At 42.1% G+C, this 18,895-nt stretch overlaps 1 protein-coding gene across 2 annotated transcripts in view; it reads right to left on the minus strand.

Annotated features, from left to right (window-relative positions):
- Positions 1–18,410, minus strand: part of CD2 (CD2 molecule) — a 27,045-nt gene extending 8,635 nt beyond the window's left edge. The window contains exons 1-4 of one of the 2 annotated variants that reach the window (XM_019525704.1): positions 18,270–18,410; positions 12,323–12,625; positions 8,214–8,477; positions 3,821–3,940 (exon numbers count right to left, since the gene is read on the minus strand). In XM_019525704.1, coding sequence (XP_019381249.1) covers positions 3,821–3,940; positions 8,214–8,477; positions 12,323–12,625; positions 18,270–18,342 — 760 coding nt within the window. In that variant the 5' untranslated portion in view covers positions 18,343–18,410. Of the gene's footprint in view, positions 1–3,820; positions 3,944–8,213; positions 8,478–12,322; positions 12,626–18,269 lie in introns of both variants that reach the window. The other variant, XM_019525703.1, reaches the window with a different exon arrangement.
- Positions 18,411–18,895: the final 485 nt, after the last annotated feature.

Raw genomic sequence — 18,895 nt, forward strand, 5'->3', positions numbered from 1 at the left:
ATTCACATTAAGGGAACCCATTTTACAATGTAACAACCAGGGATATGTTCCAAGACCTCGACTGTACTGACCCCCAGACCCATTTCTACCACTTTTACAAGACAATATTGGCACTCACCAACAGCAGACAGTACACACAAGCACAGGGCACTATCATAATGGGGCAGTGTGCTGCTACAATGAAGTAGCAGCCGATCCCATGTAGACTCCTGTGATCACTATGTCGCTGTACAGCATCACACGGCAATGTAATGCATTGCTACAACCAAGGGCAACGCGTAGGGAGTGCCCGTACGTTCACATGCACTCCCTGTGCATGTCGGTGCACCTCCTGCAAAAAGACACCGCCGACACTGTTGGTGGCGCCTGTGGGCAGTTGCCGCTCACCACCGGCATCTGTGGACGGTCCGTGATCGCCCCTGGCCACTGCCTCCGCTGCCAGTGGTGCCTGCGGGTGGTTGCTGACCCATGGCTGGCACTCACCCCTCCTCCCCCTGCCACTGGCAGCGCCCCTCCAGCCACCAGGGGCATGCACCGTTCATGCCTACAACAATGTAAGGCAACATGTACACATGCCCACCATGCCTTAGATCCTTGCAGTCCATAATGCATTCATCCTCACAACACATCTGTGAGGAAAAGAAATGCTCTCATCCCCCTTTTACAGGTTGGAACTGATAGTAATGGACTTGTACAAAGTCAGAAAGCAAATCAGTCACAGAGCAGGGACTTGGATCTACACCTCCTAAACTCTAGGATACAATCTTTACCCCTGGACTCCCCTTCCTTTCTACCTTAGCCTACACTCCCTCACATGGGTTAGCCAACTCAAGTTAAAAACACCTCCATACTTAAGCTAAGACATTTTGTATGTGGATAGTAGAGAATTAGGAGCTGCACTTAAGTTATAACTTGAGGGTTTTTGCAATAAAAGCAGGCCCATAATATGAGAGAGGTTCTTGGTAGGGTATTTCCAGAGTAATCCAACCTAGGAAGTAGCTTGCCTCAGAGCTGGTCCTTCTAGAAAAATATTCTAATAACTAGTTATTAGAATTATTCTAATTAATAGTATACTATTATTACTAGAATTATTCTAGTAACTAATATAAATTTAGTTACTTAATAGTAACTAAAAAAACCTGTAAAGCACATGAATACACGGTGTCGACCAAGACAACTTCACATCTATTGGCCAGGGATGTATTTTTGGTTTCAATAGAGCTTACGTGTCACCAGCTGACATGTTATATGCAACATCCCTGTGTACATTAACTACATTTAATCTGTCCTGGTAGCTACACCTCTCACGGCTGTGTTCTGCCCCCACCTTTCTCTGCTCCGCTCCACTACTGGGAAAATGAACAGCAGACGAATGTGACCACACCATTGCACCTTCCCTGGATTTGGCCCCACTATGAGTCATGGTGGCTGTATTCCAGTAAAACTTATGACTGCCTATACATGTGCTCAGGCTTGGGGCTAGGGGCATTTTAATTACAGCAGTTCCCAGACAGGTCACATGTATTAAGCCCTCCTCACATTTAGAAATGGCCATGGGACACTTTATCTAAACCTCTTTTGATAAGGTTTAAATAAAGCACCCCTGCAGCCGTTTTAAAATGCACGAGGGCTTATACACAGGATGGTAAGGCTCTAATTAGAACATGAATGAGCATGTCTATATTTCTGGTAAAGACAAGCTCAGTAATTCTGAAGTCTGGAAGTGATTCAGACAAGCACCCAGAAGTTTAGATGCCAAACTATCTAAGTCTTTCAGGTCTGCAAAGTGAGGGTAACATTTCCCAAGAAAAAAAATTACAGAGAAATTTATGCCATTGGCCATAGTTATTAAAGCTACACATAACATGAAAATATTTAATTAGACTGTGGCATTAATTTAAGCTCTGTTTATTGTAATTACATGATTCACCTGTCATGACAGCTTCATTGTTAATGGGTTTTTTATCAATATTTCTCTTGTATTTTTAATTAGATTTAGGAACATAGGCTGCCTATACATGTGCTCAGAGTTCGGGGGGCGGTGTTTTAATAAGAGTGATTCCCAAGAGCTACTCTAATTAAAACGCTGTACTGTCATGTGTATTAAACCCCTGAGCCTTTAAAATAGTTGCAGGAAGCTTTATCTAAATCTCATTCAGCAAGGTTTAGTTAAAGTGTCCCTCAGCCATTTATAAATGTCTGGTGTCTTAATACACATGACACTGCAGTGATGCTGCAACATTTTAATTAGAATGCAAAACAACTGGGTCAACAACTGAGCCACCAACCCCAACCCCCTGGTCTTGCAGGCACTATGTTGCATAATCTAGTAGAGCTGCAGCACTGCATAGCATTTCTTCTTTTCCTGTGATACTCAAAGCTAAAAAATCATAGACTAAATTTTGAAAACTGCCTAGTAACTTTGGATTACTAAGTGTCAGTGTTTTGATGTCCAACTTCAGACATCTTAACAGAGCTAGAATTTAAGAGAATGAATGAATGCCCTTCATTTTCTGAATAGCTGGTCTCTTTAAAGTGCCTCTAATTGGGCAGCTGAATTTTGATGGGCATCTAAACAACCTTATTTTTTAGTAGGACAAGCTCTAGGAGAGGTCTCCAAAATAAATGTCAAAAAGTTGATGAACTTCAACTAGGCTGTGTGAAATGGCTGTGTTTCATTTCAGTTTCAGATTCGACCGTTTCAGAGGACAGTGATTTGTTCTGGTGTTTCGGATCACTGTTCCATTTTGATTCAGCCGAATCTGTTTCAGGGTTTTGACGCTGTTTCAGTGCTAATTCAAAGATTTGGATCGGCGAGGGAAAGGCAGGCACAGCTGGGTGGCTGCAGGTTCTCTCGCAGCTCCTCTGACTGTGCCTGCCTCAGCCCCATCCCTTGCCCAGCCACAGCCTCCCAACACTTTAAAATAAAAAATTTAATTAAAAAAGCCCCGCACTCACCAGATGTAGCAACAGTGATCAGGGCCTCTGAGGGCTTGGGGCAGAGCCCCCCGTACAGCATAGGGCAGCAGAGGAGAGCAGGAATAATGCCCCCACCCAGCACCCATGTGGCAGCTGTTGCATTGCATGGGTGCAGTGCAACTTGGCAGGGTACCATGTGCTGCCCTGCCCAGCCCAGCCCCCACCCACCCCCAGCCTCCCAGCACTTTAAAAGGAGGGCTGCGGGGCTGTGCCAGACTCTTCCCAGGGGCACCTCTGAAACATTTCTGAAATGTTTTGGATCATTTTGTTTCGTTTGTTTCATTTCGGAGATGTTTCAGAGCCTCCGTTACATTTCAGATTCCGTGTTTTGGGTGCCAAAACAGGCCGAAATACCTCCAAAACGAAACAGCTGCTGAAATTCTGCACAGCCCTACTGATCACTATACGTGCATGCCTGTATAATGCCTACACTTTCAAATGTGAGGTTGCAGATGGCTTCATTTTATTAGAAAATCTGTGCTGGTGAGGAGCCCAAATGTAGACCATAAAGTGTACAAACACCCAGCATGTAAAAATAATCAGTGCTTTTATGGGCTAAGGTTTCTGAGAGTCCATTTTCCCAACATTCATAAATAAACATAACTTCAAAACAGGATCATCTTGTTAAAAATAATCATCAGAAACCAGAATTAAAACTGACGGTTGGACAGGAATCTCTGTGAAAATTTATTGACCCCTCCCTCCCCCATACCTTCTCTCTCTCTCGCTCTTTCTCTTTCAAGACTTCAGTATATCCTTCATCTCTAGATAAAGGGTTTTTTGAAAGAGAAAGAAAGATTTTAGGCAATTGGGCAGCAACATGAATCCTTCAAACTCTTACCATCTTCTTCTTCATAGTGTTCCATTCTCTTCCTCCGGATACAATAAATCAGCAGAACCAAAATAATGACAAAGACGACAGCACCTCCTGCAATGCACAGGATGAGAAGGAGGTCCAGACCTGCTAATCAGAGGGGGAAAAAAACCAATGTCAGAGAGAGAAAACAACTCCAAAGCTAAGTCAGGAGTTTGGTCCCAATTCTTCAGAGGACATACATGTGTGAAGCTTACAGCATGGATCATGATGGCATGAATACACCGTAGGTACACAGCACAATCTCAAAACATTTATACCAGCAAGGAATGAAGGCTCAGAACACCCACATGAGATATTAATGTTAAGATTTACTATTCCCACTTTACAGAAACTCAGGGGCAAATGGTTACATGCTTTGCTGTTGCTCACAACTGTAGAGTAGCCGAGTTTGGAATAGAGACCAGGATGCTTGGTTCCTAGTAGCTACCTCAACATATTACAGAATGCTACTGAAACAGAAAGAAGTACGCTTCCACCTTCCTGCCAAATTTTCATGGAATATATAGTTTATTTGGCCAGAGTTGAAGTAAACATTTAAAGCAGAATGTATAGGAATGCCAGGGCATTTTATCCATGTAACAATCAGTTACACCTTCTGCTAGCGATTGGCATACCCTAAATGTCTGATTATATATAGGCAACCAAACATTGGGATCCCCCATGAATGTTATACGGACTTCCCAAATGCACTGACTGCACAAAAATGGGTCTGCGTCTGATAAAAAACAAGCTTTTTTCAGTTTCCTACTGAGCCAGAAATACAATGAGAACAGATTGAAACATTACAAGACAGAGCTTACTCTTCCAGTGTTGGCTGAAACTTGGATGGAAGAGATGCATGCAAATAAAAAATAATGAGCAACACAAAAACGGGAAGCCAGACCTTACGCAGTTCAGAATAAAAAGTCTTGTTTGACTTGAGGGGGCAAGTTTATGGGAACTATTCCTTTCTTTAGCTAAACAGGCTTGACCACAGCCCCACTTCTTCATTCCAGCACCACAGTGCTTTTGGAGTGTCCCCCAGCCTCTGGACTGCCCAGTTGAAAGTCCTCATTCAAGAGCTCTTTCGAAGATTTTAAGGGCTTGCCTGAGGTGCAAAGTTACTTACTGGGTGTAGCCTGGCCAAAACATACAAGCGTGTCCCATATGATGATAAAGGCTGAAGTCCTTAGTCAGCCCTTTCTTACTCGAAGCTCTCATTGAACTGATCTGAATACAGACCTCAGATTTGGCAAAAGGGAAGTGGGAAAGTAGCCAAGGCACCCAGTAGAAGGGTGTAACACATCCATTTTCTACCCCTTTCCCTGTATGCAGCTTGCATCAGCTTTCCATGCCCACACCCACAGCATACCAAACTGCTACAAGTTACAAGCTGTAAGTGGTAAAGTGTTCACTGTAACCTGCAGGCCTTTTAATCTAAGAAGGGCAGTTCACCTTTCCCCTCCACTCCAAAAACGTTGTCTGGGTTTCCAACCAGAGCAGAAAAAAAGCCACAATCGTTTTTGTGTGTTGTTAGGCTCTGACACCTCTGCTATATTTGTTTCTTCACAACCTCCATGACAAATGCTTTTGTTAGCTGTCAGTGTTGCAGATAGACACCAAGCCAACCCAACATACACCCCAAATGGTTACTAATTTTCAAAGGTACCAGATTATACAACCCCACACCCTGCTAACTGATGTACAGACCCAGATTCTGACCCACGTATTAAGCTGATAAATGGACTTGCATGGCCAAGTGTAAGTCTGTTTTTCTGTGCTGGAGTCCCTGAAAATCCATTAATACACCCATTCATGTAATCAGTACTACCTTACCCTATGACTGAGTCTCACAAAAGCAGTGAGGAGAAGGACCCACCCATTTTTGTGTTAGCGGTTTTTCAGGGACTGGTGAGGGCAGAACAGGATCACACATAAATTGCTAAGTCCACTTATATGCCTAATAGGTGGACTGGAATCTGGTTCATACAGATCAGCTCCTTAGCCACAGTGAAGAATACAGAGGGCCATATCCATAGTCAATGCAAATCAACCCGGCACCTTTGATGACTGTGAAACTCAAGCTGAGCTGGGCCTGCTCACAAAAGTTAAAACAGAAAATATTGATGACAAATGCATAGTGCAAGAGGGTTGTAAGTTTGCGGCTAGACCTTCTGAAAAGAAATAGTGAGCAGTTTATCTTACTATATTTTTGATGATTTTAAGCAGGCTCCTATTTGTCTGGTATGTAACTGTGAAATGTCTATCCTTGATTAATTAGTATAGTAAATATTTCTTTGCAATTAACTCGTATTTATGTATAGGAAGAGACAGCCTGCATATGGTCTTTGATAGGTTTCTCCTCCTGATTTTCTCTTGTTTTGCCTCAGTGGTCCCCTTGATCTTCCAAGGACAGCTCCTCAAAAACCTTGTGTTTTTCCTGGTTGTCAATCAGTTTCTTGATATGTTCCAATTTAGTAGAAATTGGGAACCTCTTGTTACTGAGGAAGGTAATTCAATCAAAATTGGGACTTGCTGATAACCAATAATGAAGAGCATGATTAACAGGATTTTCCTGTTAATTATTGCTTGAGATCCTATCTTGATTTACACAGCTACAAGAATGCTTTGAAGATGCTGAGCTATGGGGAATAAAAAAGGAAACAAAACAGCTAACAGGGCATGCTTCAAGAATGAGATATCCTTCTGATAAGAACTGCTACTGTGGCCAGCTAATCTTTTAAATGGATCCACATCTTGAGAAGCTGACAAAACTGAGACTACCTCTTTGCCTGTACTGGTGAGATACTGTCACTTTTACAGCTAAGTACTGGCCTTTGCTTTGCTTTAGGTGTGTTTAACAGTGAATACTTGTAGTAAATAAGCCTTTCTGTCATTCCCCAAATGAGCTGTCATGTCAATCCTTTATACACTAGTCCTGAATCCCATTTCTTGGCTTAAAACCATTGCAGCCAATGAAAGTGTGAATTTACTTCAGCTGGGGATATAATTTCCAGTGTTTAAAGCATCAAACTCATACAAAAGGTACAAGCATTTAAGATATACTACAGTAAATATACCTTGTAGTAAATCCATCACCCAGTGTTCACATCAGTTTGGCCATTTAACAGGTCTAGTTCTGGCTACACTTCAGACTCACTCCTTGAGTCTTGCACCTGAGCTTACTGCTGAATTTCCACAGCAAACTCACCATGCTCGGCGGTGGCATGCCTCAAACAAGCTCTGGGCAGGCTTCAAACAAGCTCTGGGCAGGCCGTGTCCACAACTGGAAGCAGCGTAGCCAGAGTTGCATGGGACTTCCACTGGGCTAATTAGCAATGATAAGCAACCATGCCAATAGCTCATCCTCAAAATAATTAGTGCAGTCCTGGCACTGTGCAAGAGACAGCCTGCATGAAGGAGCACAGCATGCTGGAGGGTTCCACTTCCTGGCACAGTGAGTGTCCCGTGTAGATATGCCTCACTCACCACTTCCTCCATCAAACTGCAAACCCTGTATTTGAATTTGCCAGGCCATCATGCTTTTGGCTCAGTCAGTCCTATAGTGTAGAAGTCTGTCCACGTGCTGTGTGATATCTGACTCACTTTATTCCATTTTAGGCTTTTCTGTGAAACATACCTCCCCTTAGCTCTTGCAACCCTCCTGCATCCAGTGCCTCAAGCACAAGATCTGTCCCCCCTCCCTGAAAGCTATTGTTTAGTTCAAAGAATGGGTAAATTTCAGTTGTATTTTCCATTTCATTTCACTCCCACTGCACTAACTTAATGCTCTTGTGCTGAGCTTCTCAGGCTTGATTAATTTCCTTCAAACACCCACAGGTATGCACATGGCAAGAAAGATACCGATAGGACAGACTTTTTTCTAGCTGTAAAAGAAATCCATGCACCATTGGGACACCACCAATTTTGCGGATGAAAGAAAAGAAAGGGGGGAAAACTCTTTGTCCTCTTGTTCTTTTATTAAAAGTCAGGAGCAACTCCACTGAAGCTAATGCCATGTTTGGGCACAGCTAGAATAAAAATGAGAAATATCAAGTCCATTCTTTGCAAATGTGGGGTATCAACTGATATGCCAGCCAAATTTCAACTTGGGTCATTTTGTCCCTACAACTAAAATGACCTCTGCAGTTTCTGGCATGTCAGCAGCACATTACTGACATAATAAGGAATAATAATTTAAGAAAGGACTTTTGATGTCTGCTAGAGATGACTGTACACTGTCAAAAAAGCTTTCCTCCCTCCCACTCTTCCATTTTATTTTACTGAGATTCTACTGCTTTGGGAATTGGCAGCACCTGGCACCTATTTGTAAGCTTGTACATCTTAGGAGGACATTTTTGTAGCACAGACTTTGTACCTGTACACTTGATATATCTGATATCACTTTTGCTGGTCAGGCCATTTGAAACAGTGCACGTGTACTTCCCAGAGGCATTTTTAGTCCCTTGATATTCCACGTTCCAAGAGCCATTTGGAGATTTCCATTCTTTTATCAACTTGAGAGATTTGTCATCATAATGAATGATCTGAGAAACTGGTTTAGGATCCTGCTTTACCTCACATGTCAACTTAAGTTGTTTTCTAGTACAATCCCATGTGAGCAGTGGTTGTGGGACACGCTCTGAAACAGAAAAGAGACAAGCAGGTTGTGAAGATTTTTTTATTTTATTTTAGAGCATTCATTATTAAAACAGACCCAGAAATATCCACACCATGAGACAAAGGAATGTAGAAGAATTTAGAGGCATGTAAAGCATGCAACAAATTATTTTTGTGGAAGGATCTGAGATAAAATAAACTGAAACACAGATTATTTGATAAGGAGAAGGCCAGGATGTAGCAATGCCAACAGAAACAATGGAGGGAGAATGGAAAGCAAATTGGACCTGATCAGGTTGTCCTACCACAATAAGAAAAAAAAGGCCATCAAGAGACTGATCTTCAGGCTTGTTTTTTCATAAAACGTTTAACACCTTTTAGACTTACTGCCCATTCTCCTCTCTCCTCCTTTCCTATTAAGCCATAGAGCATTCCTTGCTAAAATAAGATTCACTGTTCACCTACAGAGAGAGGATCCCAGTCTCTTGGTTTTATTCTCAATTTATCCTTCCTTCATTCTTAGCTCCAGCATGCATTTTATTCCTAGGCCAACTCCTGTCCATACACAAAACTCTGGCTTGAATGAAGTAGTGCTTTAAACTCAAGCTTGGTTGGCATGGATTGAAGTGCAACTGTTGCTGATGCATGGGCTGGCCATTCTGTGGGGATGCAGCAGCATGTGTTGGAGGAAGCCAGCAATATGCTCCTCATAGTCTGAGTATTGTTTGCTGGTCAGTAACCAAGTTGGCACAAGCTGGCGTACCTCTGCACTAGCACATTGGCAAACATGGGACACATCTACATAATAAACTTGCCACTCCCCCTAGAGAGCTTCCCTCTAGCACACTGCTCTGCTCTGGGTGGGAAATCCCTTCTCAACTGGAAGCAGTGTAGTTGCCCCAGACAGTGCTTTGGGCTGGCTAATTAGCACTGCCAACTGACTTGGCTAGTAAGCTTGCCTCCATGCTAATTCACCCAGCTGTGACACTGCCTGAAGAAAGCTACATTGTTTCATGTCTTGTTCTGCCCAGAGCAGTATAGACAGTGTGAGGGCATGGCTCTGGAGCACCACAATTATGCTAAGTGGACGTGGCCACAGGGAGGAGTCTGAATGTGGGACGTGAACTCTCCCATCTGGGACTGTATGTAAAAATCTGAGCTTAGGACAGAGAAAAGAGCCCTATCTAATGTAAAGCACATTACCTGGGCAACTACATCCAGCTATAGATGACAATAGACACTCAGTTGTGACAGAAAGGAAGAGAGGAGGTAGCAATGTCCTCTTTTCCACACAGAATGAGCAAGATCTACTTGCAAAGTTACATCCAAGCAAACGTATATTGCAGTTGCTTTGGAGGAAGAGCAATGCCACATTTGGGAAAGTGGGGGTGGAAAAAAGAAACAACAGAAAGGCTTTACTTCACTGGAGCACAGAGGCAAGAGTATACTGCTACACAGCTCTAGCGTGATGGCACCTGCAACGGTGGACTCAAGTTTGAGCACCTAGAAGACTAGAGAATATTTAGTAGGGACCCGAAGGTAATAATTATAAAGGAAAGAGGAAAAAATTTAAGGGGCAGTTGTGATCAGAAAAGTGTCTATAAAAGTGGCAGGTAAGGTTCTTTGAGTGAATGAGATATCTTTTATTAGACCAACTAAATGGTTGGAAAAATAGTTCTTTGCAAGCTTTCAAGCACAAACACAATTCTTCTGGCATAAGGAGAATCTGCTGATGTGTGTGTGCTCTCCTGGGTGTCACCTACTTGTCTCACACCTATTGTCTCCCAGGGCCTCTGATCCTCACTACCACACATTTTCGTTTTTGCAGACCTGCATTTTGCATGTTGGCTTCTATTCCACCCAGGAGAGCACACAAACACCAACAGACTTTCCCTAGGTCTGAAGGAGGGTGCTTATGCCTGAAAGCTTGCAAAGAACAATTTTTCCAACTATTTAGTTAGTCTAATAAAAAATATCCCATTTACCCAAAGAACCTTGCCTGCCTATGTCCTTAGACCACAACGGCTATAATCAACACTCCTGTAAAAATGGCAACTTTCCTCAGAACTCAGGCCTGTTCCTGGGCAAACTCAGTGTCACTCTTACTGCTTTGAAAGAGAGTATGACTGTATGCTACTTTTTCTGTCATGTGTTCCTAAAAGGCACATCGCTCTGCTATGTATGAAAGGCAAACAAAGACTTGACCGGTCTTAGTTGTCGCTTACTGTGCTACTGGAGGGCATTCGTATATTATGGCAATGACCGCAGAATAAGAATCTATATAGAATAGAATATAGGTACTTTAGCATTCCAGAATATCTGACAGAGTAATTTGGTTTCTACTTGTTCACTGTAAAGTTTTTACTACGATATAAATGCAGATCTCTGTTACTGACAATGATTCATGAGCCACAAAGCAGCCAGCCCAAGAAACTTTTAAAATGCTAAGAAGTGCCAAAACTAACTGAATGGATTCATAAGAGAGTTGTTCAAATTGCAGAAAGGATTGTCAAAATACGTGTTTTTAATTCCCCCTCCTTTTTTCCATTCTTTAAAGACTGTTTAGATATCAGCAAATCTCTGAGATTCAGAAAACTGAGGAAATTCCAGCCAGCTCTCATAATCGGTCAAAGAAAAAGAAGCTTTAAACATGTTCCAACATGTTCCCTGTATTTTCTATTTAAAAGTTGGTCCAAATTTACTAAACAACAAAAAATTCAACCAGTTCTTCTTTTGAAGGATGGACTGAGGAATAGAAAGCAGGAGACATGGGAAAATTTACAATAAATACATTTCCACCTACTTCATCATTTACTAATGATTATGCATCATGCGCAATTGAAAATAGTTTCCATGTTTACATCCTGCATTGAGAAAGTTTCACTGAATTAACAGTAGGATTGAAGGCTAAGCATGAGGAGGGAAAAAAGAAAGAAAATTGATTAGAGAAGGAAAAGGCTTCACAAATGCATAGGGTGCAATTCTATACCACCTTTCCTAAAACACTGCTACTCACTGTTTAAACAAGCTAAGAAGCTACTACATATCAGAGCACTGAATGGGTAGTTAAGAAAAGGATCTCTGCATAGAGTGGTATAAAGGCTTGACTAGTGCTATCAGCTGTCAATGGGTATACTACAACTCTCCCAAAGTGGCTTCTGACATTCCAGAAGTTAAGTCCCCTCAAAGGGAAGAGAAGATTGCATAATCATGAAGGGACCCGCAGTGTATATGAACCCTACTAAGAGAAGTCAAGTACATGGAGCCCAGATGAGTCCAGCAAAACATGTAGGACCATGTTTCAAAAAGTGCTACAAACATCTTTCTCATTTTACTCTCTTTCATGAAAAGCTTAGAAGAGATCTATCCCCCTGCCCTTCCCTCCTCCTATATTCAACCTCTGCCTCCTATCTCTCCACAGACAATGTCTGCGTATTTTGTGTGGCAGAGCAAACACTCACCATAAGCTAAAAATTTGTTGTTACACACTGATGGAGGGGTGCTTGCATGGCAGAAACAGAAATGTGGCAGTTGATAGAGAGAAGAAATCAAACAGCAGGGTGAGAAGAAGGGAGCAGAGGGACTCAACAGCATCAGAAATATCCTCCCATGGCACCAGTCCTCAGCAGAGGAAAAAAAGAAGATGGAGAGCATTGCTTGGGATGAAAAAAGGGTTTTATACCTAGCAGTAGTTACCCACCAACAGAAAAAGGGAATAGGGACAAGAGGAGTAACCCTGCCAGGTAGTCGTGCAAGAAGTAATGTTAGGGAGAAAGGGAATAGTGAGACAGTTAGCAAAAGGGCAGAATAATAACAAAGGAGGCTCTACCAGCTGAGCAGGGAGTGAAGACAAGCCCACAGACTTACCAACAAAGCTCAGAACAATGTTCTTTGTCTCTGATTGAGTACCATCAGAGTGATAGACTTCAGCTGTGTAATTTCCACTGTCCTGTTGCACCAATTGTTCAATTTTCAGGGTCCCATTTCCAAAAAGGCAATACTTTTCTTTGTTGGCGTAATAAACTATTGAAGAATTGATGAGTTTTGCAATCATATGTCCTTCTTTCGACCATTTTACCTCATCTATTTTCTCATTTACAGGACTAGAAATATTCAGGAGAACAGACTCACTCAGAATTGCTGAAACCTTTGCAAGTTTTCCAAGTGAACCTGAAAAGAGAAAAATTGCAATTTAGATGATTAGTGAACATCCAAAGTGTCTATGGAAAAGGGCTAGTGGCTAACACTACAATATTAAATGACATGGTTACAAATGCTTCCCCACTGATCTCCAAGCCACTCTTCACTAATAACGTGTGTTAGAGGGATGTTTTCATCTCATGGTCTGAACAGCAGCGACCAGCCATTAAATAGTTATGCCTCCCAGCACCCAGCTGTAATTCTGATGCATTGAGAAATAAAGAGCAAGTTCCCAACAGGTAGCTCACGGGGGGTTATTTTGAAACTTGGGCCTGTTTTCAAAATGACAGAGCACTCACAGCTCCTGAAGTCAGTAAGGGTTTTAGGTGCACAGTACCTCTGAAAATCTGGCCACACTGTATGGGCCAGAGTCTGTTGGGCATCTAGGCACCTAAGTACAATTCTATTCTATCCTGCTCCAGTCCTGAAAACCCATTAATTCAGGGGTCTATGGCACACAGGCCAGATGTGGGATTGGATCTGGCCTGTGAAGGTCTGCTTCAGTCTACATTTTACTAAGGGAGCACAGTCCCCAGCTATTTGATATGGCCTGGGTTTTGTTAATGGCGCACAGATTACCTCCAGCTGCTAAAGCCAGCTGCCTTAACCTGAGTGGAGGGCTGTTCTTCTTTGTTGCAGCCTGTGCTCAGCATCCCTGGAGTGGCTGGGGGGGGGAAGAGGGGTGTGAATGCCGGCCCATAGCATTAGCCAGGTTGTAAGCTGCAGCCCCTGTAAGTAAAAGGCTGTTGACCCCTGCATTAAATCATCTACTTTGGTAAATGCCCATTTGGTAGATGCCCCAGCATCTGTCCCTTCCAATCAAGTCACAAAAAGCAGCAAGGAGGAAAAGGACCCAAATTAACAAATGTTCATGGACTTGAACAGTATAAAATAGAATCACACTTATGCACCTAAGTCTACTTAAATGTCTAATAACTGGAATAGGATCTATCTCTAAGAGTCTCCAGATGGGCAACCAAAAGTACTAGACACTTTCAGCTATGTAAGTACAAGGCTGACATTTTCAAGTGATGAGCAGTTTCTAATGCCATGATTTTTGTGCCCAGCTTGGGATAGCCTAAAAGAGCAAATGTTCCACGTTTTCTGAGAACGAGGCCATTTTAACATGTGTTGAGCTGGATACCATTGGACACCTCAATTCACTGGTTAAAAAAAAATGCAAAATATAATACACAAACAGGGAATGAGTGACAGACATGGGACTAAAACCCAGGCATCCTATCTCCCAGTCTCCTCCTTCACTGCTCTGACCACAGGACCTCTGTTGCATAGGTTCTGTCACAGAAAAAAATGACAGAAAATGAAACAGATAACCATGACCATGCAGCTTTTCAACAGTTCTTTTTGTATCATAAGAAAGCAAAATCATGGTGGAAAAAGCAATTTTTTTTCTTGTTTACACCTACCCTTTGACCCCATTTCCCATCTGCAAAATTGCTAACAACAACTCTATCCTATGGTGGAGTGCAAGGTTTGTATAGAAATGGACTGCTCAGCACTGCAAGATACTGGGCGCATCTACACTTGCAAATAATCTGGGAGCAGTTTACTTTTCAGTAAACTACTTAAGATTAAACTCTCCTGGGCACACATCTACACATGCAGGAACACAGAAGCAGATTTGCTGCTTCTAGTAGCAGACTGCTTCTGCTCCCTGCGGCCCTGCAGCAGCCAGGGGAAGCTGTAGGCTCCCCCTAGGCATAGCCCAGGGGCCAGGAGACAGGTGCCTCCTGGCAGGGGCTGGGGCATTGCTCCCTGCCACCAGAAACCACCTGTTGCTGGGGCGGGCTCTGCCACCAGAGCCTGGGCAAAAACAATGTCCCCCTGCCCAGGCAGCAGGGAGCTCTCAGCCCCAGCTCTGCAATCATGGGGCCTGGGCTGGAAGATCCTTCTCTCCCAACCCAAGCCCTGCGGTCATGGTGCTCAGGCTGGGAGATCCTTCCAGCCTGGCTCCTGTAACTGCAGGGCTCAGGCTGGGAAAGAAGGATCTCCCAATACCAGCCCTGTGACTGCGGAGCTGGTGCTGAGAGAGAAGGATCTCCCATCCTGGATCTCACAACCATAGGGTTTGGGCTGGAAAAGAAGGATCTCTCAACCCAGGTCCTGAGCTCACAGGTCTAGTACTGGGAGATAAGGATCTCCCAGCACCAGCCCTGTGATAGTGGAGCAGGACCTGGGATATCCCTGCTGCCAGGCCAAGGGGACACTGTCCCTGACCTGGCAGCTGGCAGCTCCCTGGGGCAGGAAGCAAGCACCCTGCTGCCTGGCTGACCAGGAGCGCATTTGCTCCCAGTCAGGCATGTACATGTGCGCTACTGCACAGTACGTAATCTCAAATATATTTGCTCCTGGCATTCAAAAGTAGCAAATTTACTCACGATTAGGCAATTACTGCACGGTAAGTGTCTGCAAGTGTAGACGCAAATGCTCACTATGCAATAATTTGCTGTACTGCACAGTAAAGCATCTTGTGTAGATGCACCCATTGTGTCACAAAAGGGATATATACTGGTAGTAAAGAAGAGCAAAAGTTGCTACATGTGAATCTTGCTATTATGGAAAAAAGAGCATGCATCTTCCCATGGCACCAGTAACATAACTAGGAGCAAGGGGGCACACTGGGGGCAGCAGACTTGGGCACTGTCTTGGGGGAAAGGGGTGCAAAACTAGCCACCACTATGGGCAGCACACTAGCCAGTGCTGTCCCACAACTACCTAGAGATCGGAGCTGCCCTGTTGTGCCTCTACATTGCATATTCTTCCGTAAGATCTCGTGCACGTTTCTGTGACAGTCGCAACAGGGAGACCTCACTTATGAACACAAGAAGCAGACTGGAGTTTTCCTGTTTGCTTGTTGTTTTATTTTTTTTGGTTTTTGAAGCCTGAAGGTCATTCCAAATGAGGAACTGACTCTAGGCAGATACTTGTGTAGGCCCCTTGCCTGCCTTATGCAGTCAAGTTGAGGAATAATAATGATACTGAAACAGACAAGACAGGGGTTAAACATGTGCTTACCAGCTTCAAATGAAATAAATTCATTAGCAACAAAATGTTCATTCATAACCAGGGATTATTCAGTTTTCCATTTCCTAAATTAAATCCCCTCCAATCTACAGGATAAAGCTTATTAGCACAACAAGTTACACCAAACTATTTTTAAACATTTTAAGCCATTTCTCCTGTAGAGAAAAGCAATGTTTATAAATCATTTATTATAATCCTTTATTACAATACCTAATCCTTGATTATAAAACTTTTATTTGTATCTGCGAGATTATAGTGAAATATATCATCAAAAGGAAAATGAAACCCTAATTGCTGCTCCATAGAGCTAGCAGTATTTGAGCTAAGCAAAGTCTTAAAATATTGTGTATTACGTCTATATAATTAACATAAGAACCTGGGAAATCACTTACTAGAGCCTACCAAACCAAGGAGATGTTATTACTGTACTTTCAAGTTCCGTAATAAGTATTGGGCATTTCTAACACTATAGTCTGAAATCAGTCAGTTTTTGAAGGAAGTGTTTTAATAAAATTAATGTTCCCAGTAAATACATTTTAAGTGATAAGAAGAAAAGTAATTCATTGAGTTACTTCTGCTCAGAACTACTATCAGATATCAAGAATTATTTATTATTACATGTATTCTGCATTATATAATATGCATTTTACATGTGAAAAACCAAGCAAATTTTGAGGGGCAACAGTTTTGTAGTATTCCAATTGGCAGAAAATGCTGTTACATCTTTAAATGTTGGCATGATCTCCTAAATCAATGAAACAGAGGTCTGAGCACCCCCAGCGCAGAGTCACCTGCGTGGATAATGAAGCGGCATTTTTGATAGTGTTATGAGACAGAGCAATTAAAATGTAGCAGCAAATAGCTCAGTTACAATCAGGAGTGTAGAATACTGGAGGTGCCTTGAGCTGTAAGTGCACTCATAGTCAGTTCAGTGTTCTCAGGGATAAAGCACTGTTGTGTTTCAAGGTTTTAAGTATTTTCAACAGATAGTTCCATTTGAAGGAATCAAGAGTGTTTTTTTACATCAAGGTCATAACAATATTTTTTTTTATCTACTTATTTTGCCATGAAATATAGAGAACCCTAAACACCCATCAAGAATGATCTACAGTTGAATGATAAGAATAAATCTGTGAAAGCTTCTTGTGGGGCTGAATCCATTTCACCTGTTCTAATCTGTGAGTGAACAGTTTAGCTACGTGTTTAGAGCACAATTTTTAAAAAGACCTAATTTTTATAGTAGCAGTAGGTATGAAACCCACTATTTCCTAAACCCTCTCTTCTCTTGTGCTTTTGCCATCTTTTTCTGAATATAACTTGCACTTTCAATCATTCTGTTTACCTTCAGTAAAAAGTTAGCAGTTATAAAAGAGCTGGAGGTCTACATAATGCATAGTAAAGTGTATCTTAAATTGGGTTACCAAAAAAATCCTATAATGGCTTCACTGATGGCAGTCCTCAAGTTAAGGATCATGAACTTGAAAACAGAACTGTTCACTAATTATTATTCTAAATGCAAGGGGAAGCTCAGGTCTTCGGTTTCCCTTGAGTAAAGGATGAATAAAATAACAATACTCCAAAAATCTCACGGCATTTTGCAAAGGAAGGTAAGTACTAAGGAAGGTAACCTCTGTTGCCAAGAGGAAAAGGTATATCATTAGCCACAGTATGGACTGGAGCTGACAGGTTGCTTTGTCTCTGGTCCAGAAAAGGCCTTGAATACCCGCTTCACTTTAAACACGTGAACCATCCTTTTGAAGTCAATGGGACACCTCGTGAACTTAAAGTGAAGTCAATACTTAATACACAGTGCCAGGCTGAGGGACAAGACTTCAAAAGTTTTCAGGATTGACCCTAGGAATTTTAGGGTGAAAACCTGCCTCCTTTGAGATCAGTGTCAAAACTCCAGCCCCCAAATATCTGAAATTTGCTGTTCTGGAGGGGCTAACAAAGATATAACAAGGTACATAACACCCTTTAAATGTCTGATGTACTTGCTCTGAAGTCTAAGTAATTCTCCTAGCACCAAGACTAAATTTACCCTGTTGTAAGTCCAGTGAATTTAGTAGGATGAAACCAGGGAAGAATGGGATGTGATTTTTACAGAAGATCCAAGTGGCTTCCCATTTTACTGTCCCTCAGGCTTTCACATTTAAACCATAAAAGCAGAAGCTGTTTGGCAGGGATCCTTATCAGTCACATTTAAGTCTACATATTTAAGTTCAATCAGAGAAATGAACCAAAACATATTGGTAATAACTTGCTCCCCTGGTTTTAACAATAATTAAGTCATGAGAGAGGTTTAAAATTTGTAGTTTAGACAGGACCACTACAAATCCTCATAACTAGCTCAAATCTATCAAATGTGCAATTATGATGAGATAGGTCTCATCCACCTAACTGGATTCCCTGATTCCATTATAGTCAGGATATAGGTGCCCCAAATGCAGCTGTCATATTAAGATGCCCCCAATCCTTGTATGAATACAAGGATTCTGCCACTAGTTTAAACACTATAAATGCAACGCAAAGCCAGTCTGAAAGAGCCAAAAGCTAATACAAAACTCACCTTTTACACTGAAAAATAAAATCACCAGGTACTTTGCTAGAAAAATCTCCTTAAAGTTCATTTTCAAGACCATATATCCACACAGTGCGTCTTTGCCTAAAGAAAGTTCCTGGCAAGAGGTCCTGCTGCAAGCAAGTAATCTTTCGGCACCTTAGTCCAGCCCTTTAACTCCTACCCCCTCCTCCTGCTGTTTTTTGTACTACATTTCATTTCTGTTACAAGAGCATTCAGGGTGGAACTGGGTTCCCTTTTCTGTTCATAAGGTACCGTATTTACTCAAATACAAGATGAATTCCCCCCCATCTCCCCTACCTCACCCAATCACCATGGGAAAAAGCTTCTCATCTTATATATAAGGAGACTCAACAAATGCATTACTATTAAACTGCTGCCAAAAGCAGCATGTGCTCAGTAAAGTAAACCAACTTAAAAAATTAATTAAACGTAACAAACACTAAATATGACTATAACATACATGACCAGAATTGGGCAAACATGCTGATGGGAGCCTTTTTTTTTTTTAACCAATTTTATTGAAAACACATTTATCACCCTACACTTACAAAGCTACATGTATTATTTTACCAAAAGTTCATATCACAGAAACAACTACATATCAAAAACAT

This window comes from Gavialis gangeticus, unplaced genomic scaffold (assembly GCF_001723915.1).
Source record: "Gavialis gangeticus isolate Ggan-Ray unplaced genomic scaffold, GavGan_comp1, whole genome shotgun sequence".
Taxonomy (NCBI): domain Eukaryota; kingdom Metazoa; phylum Chordata; order Crocodylia; family Gavialidae; genus Gavialis; species Gavialis gangeticus.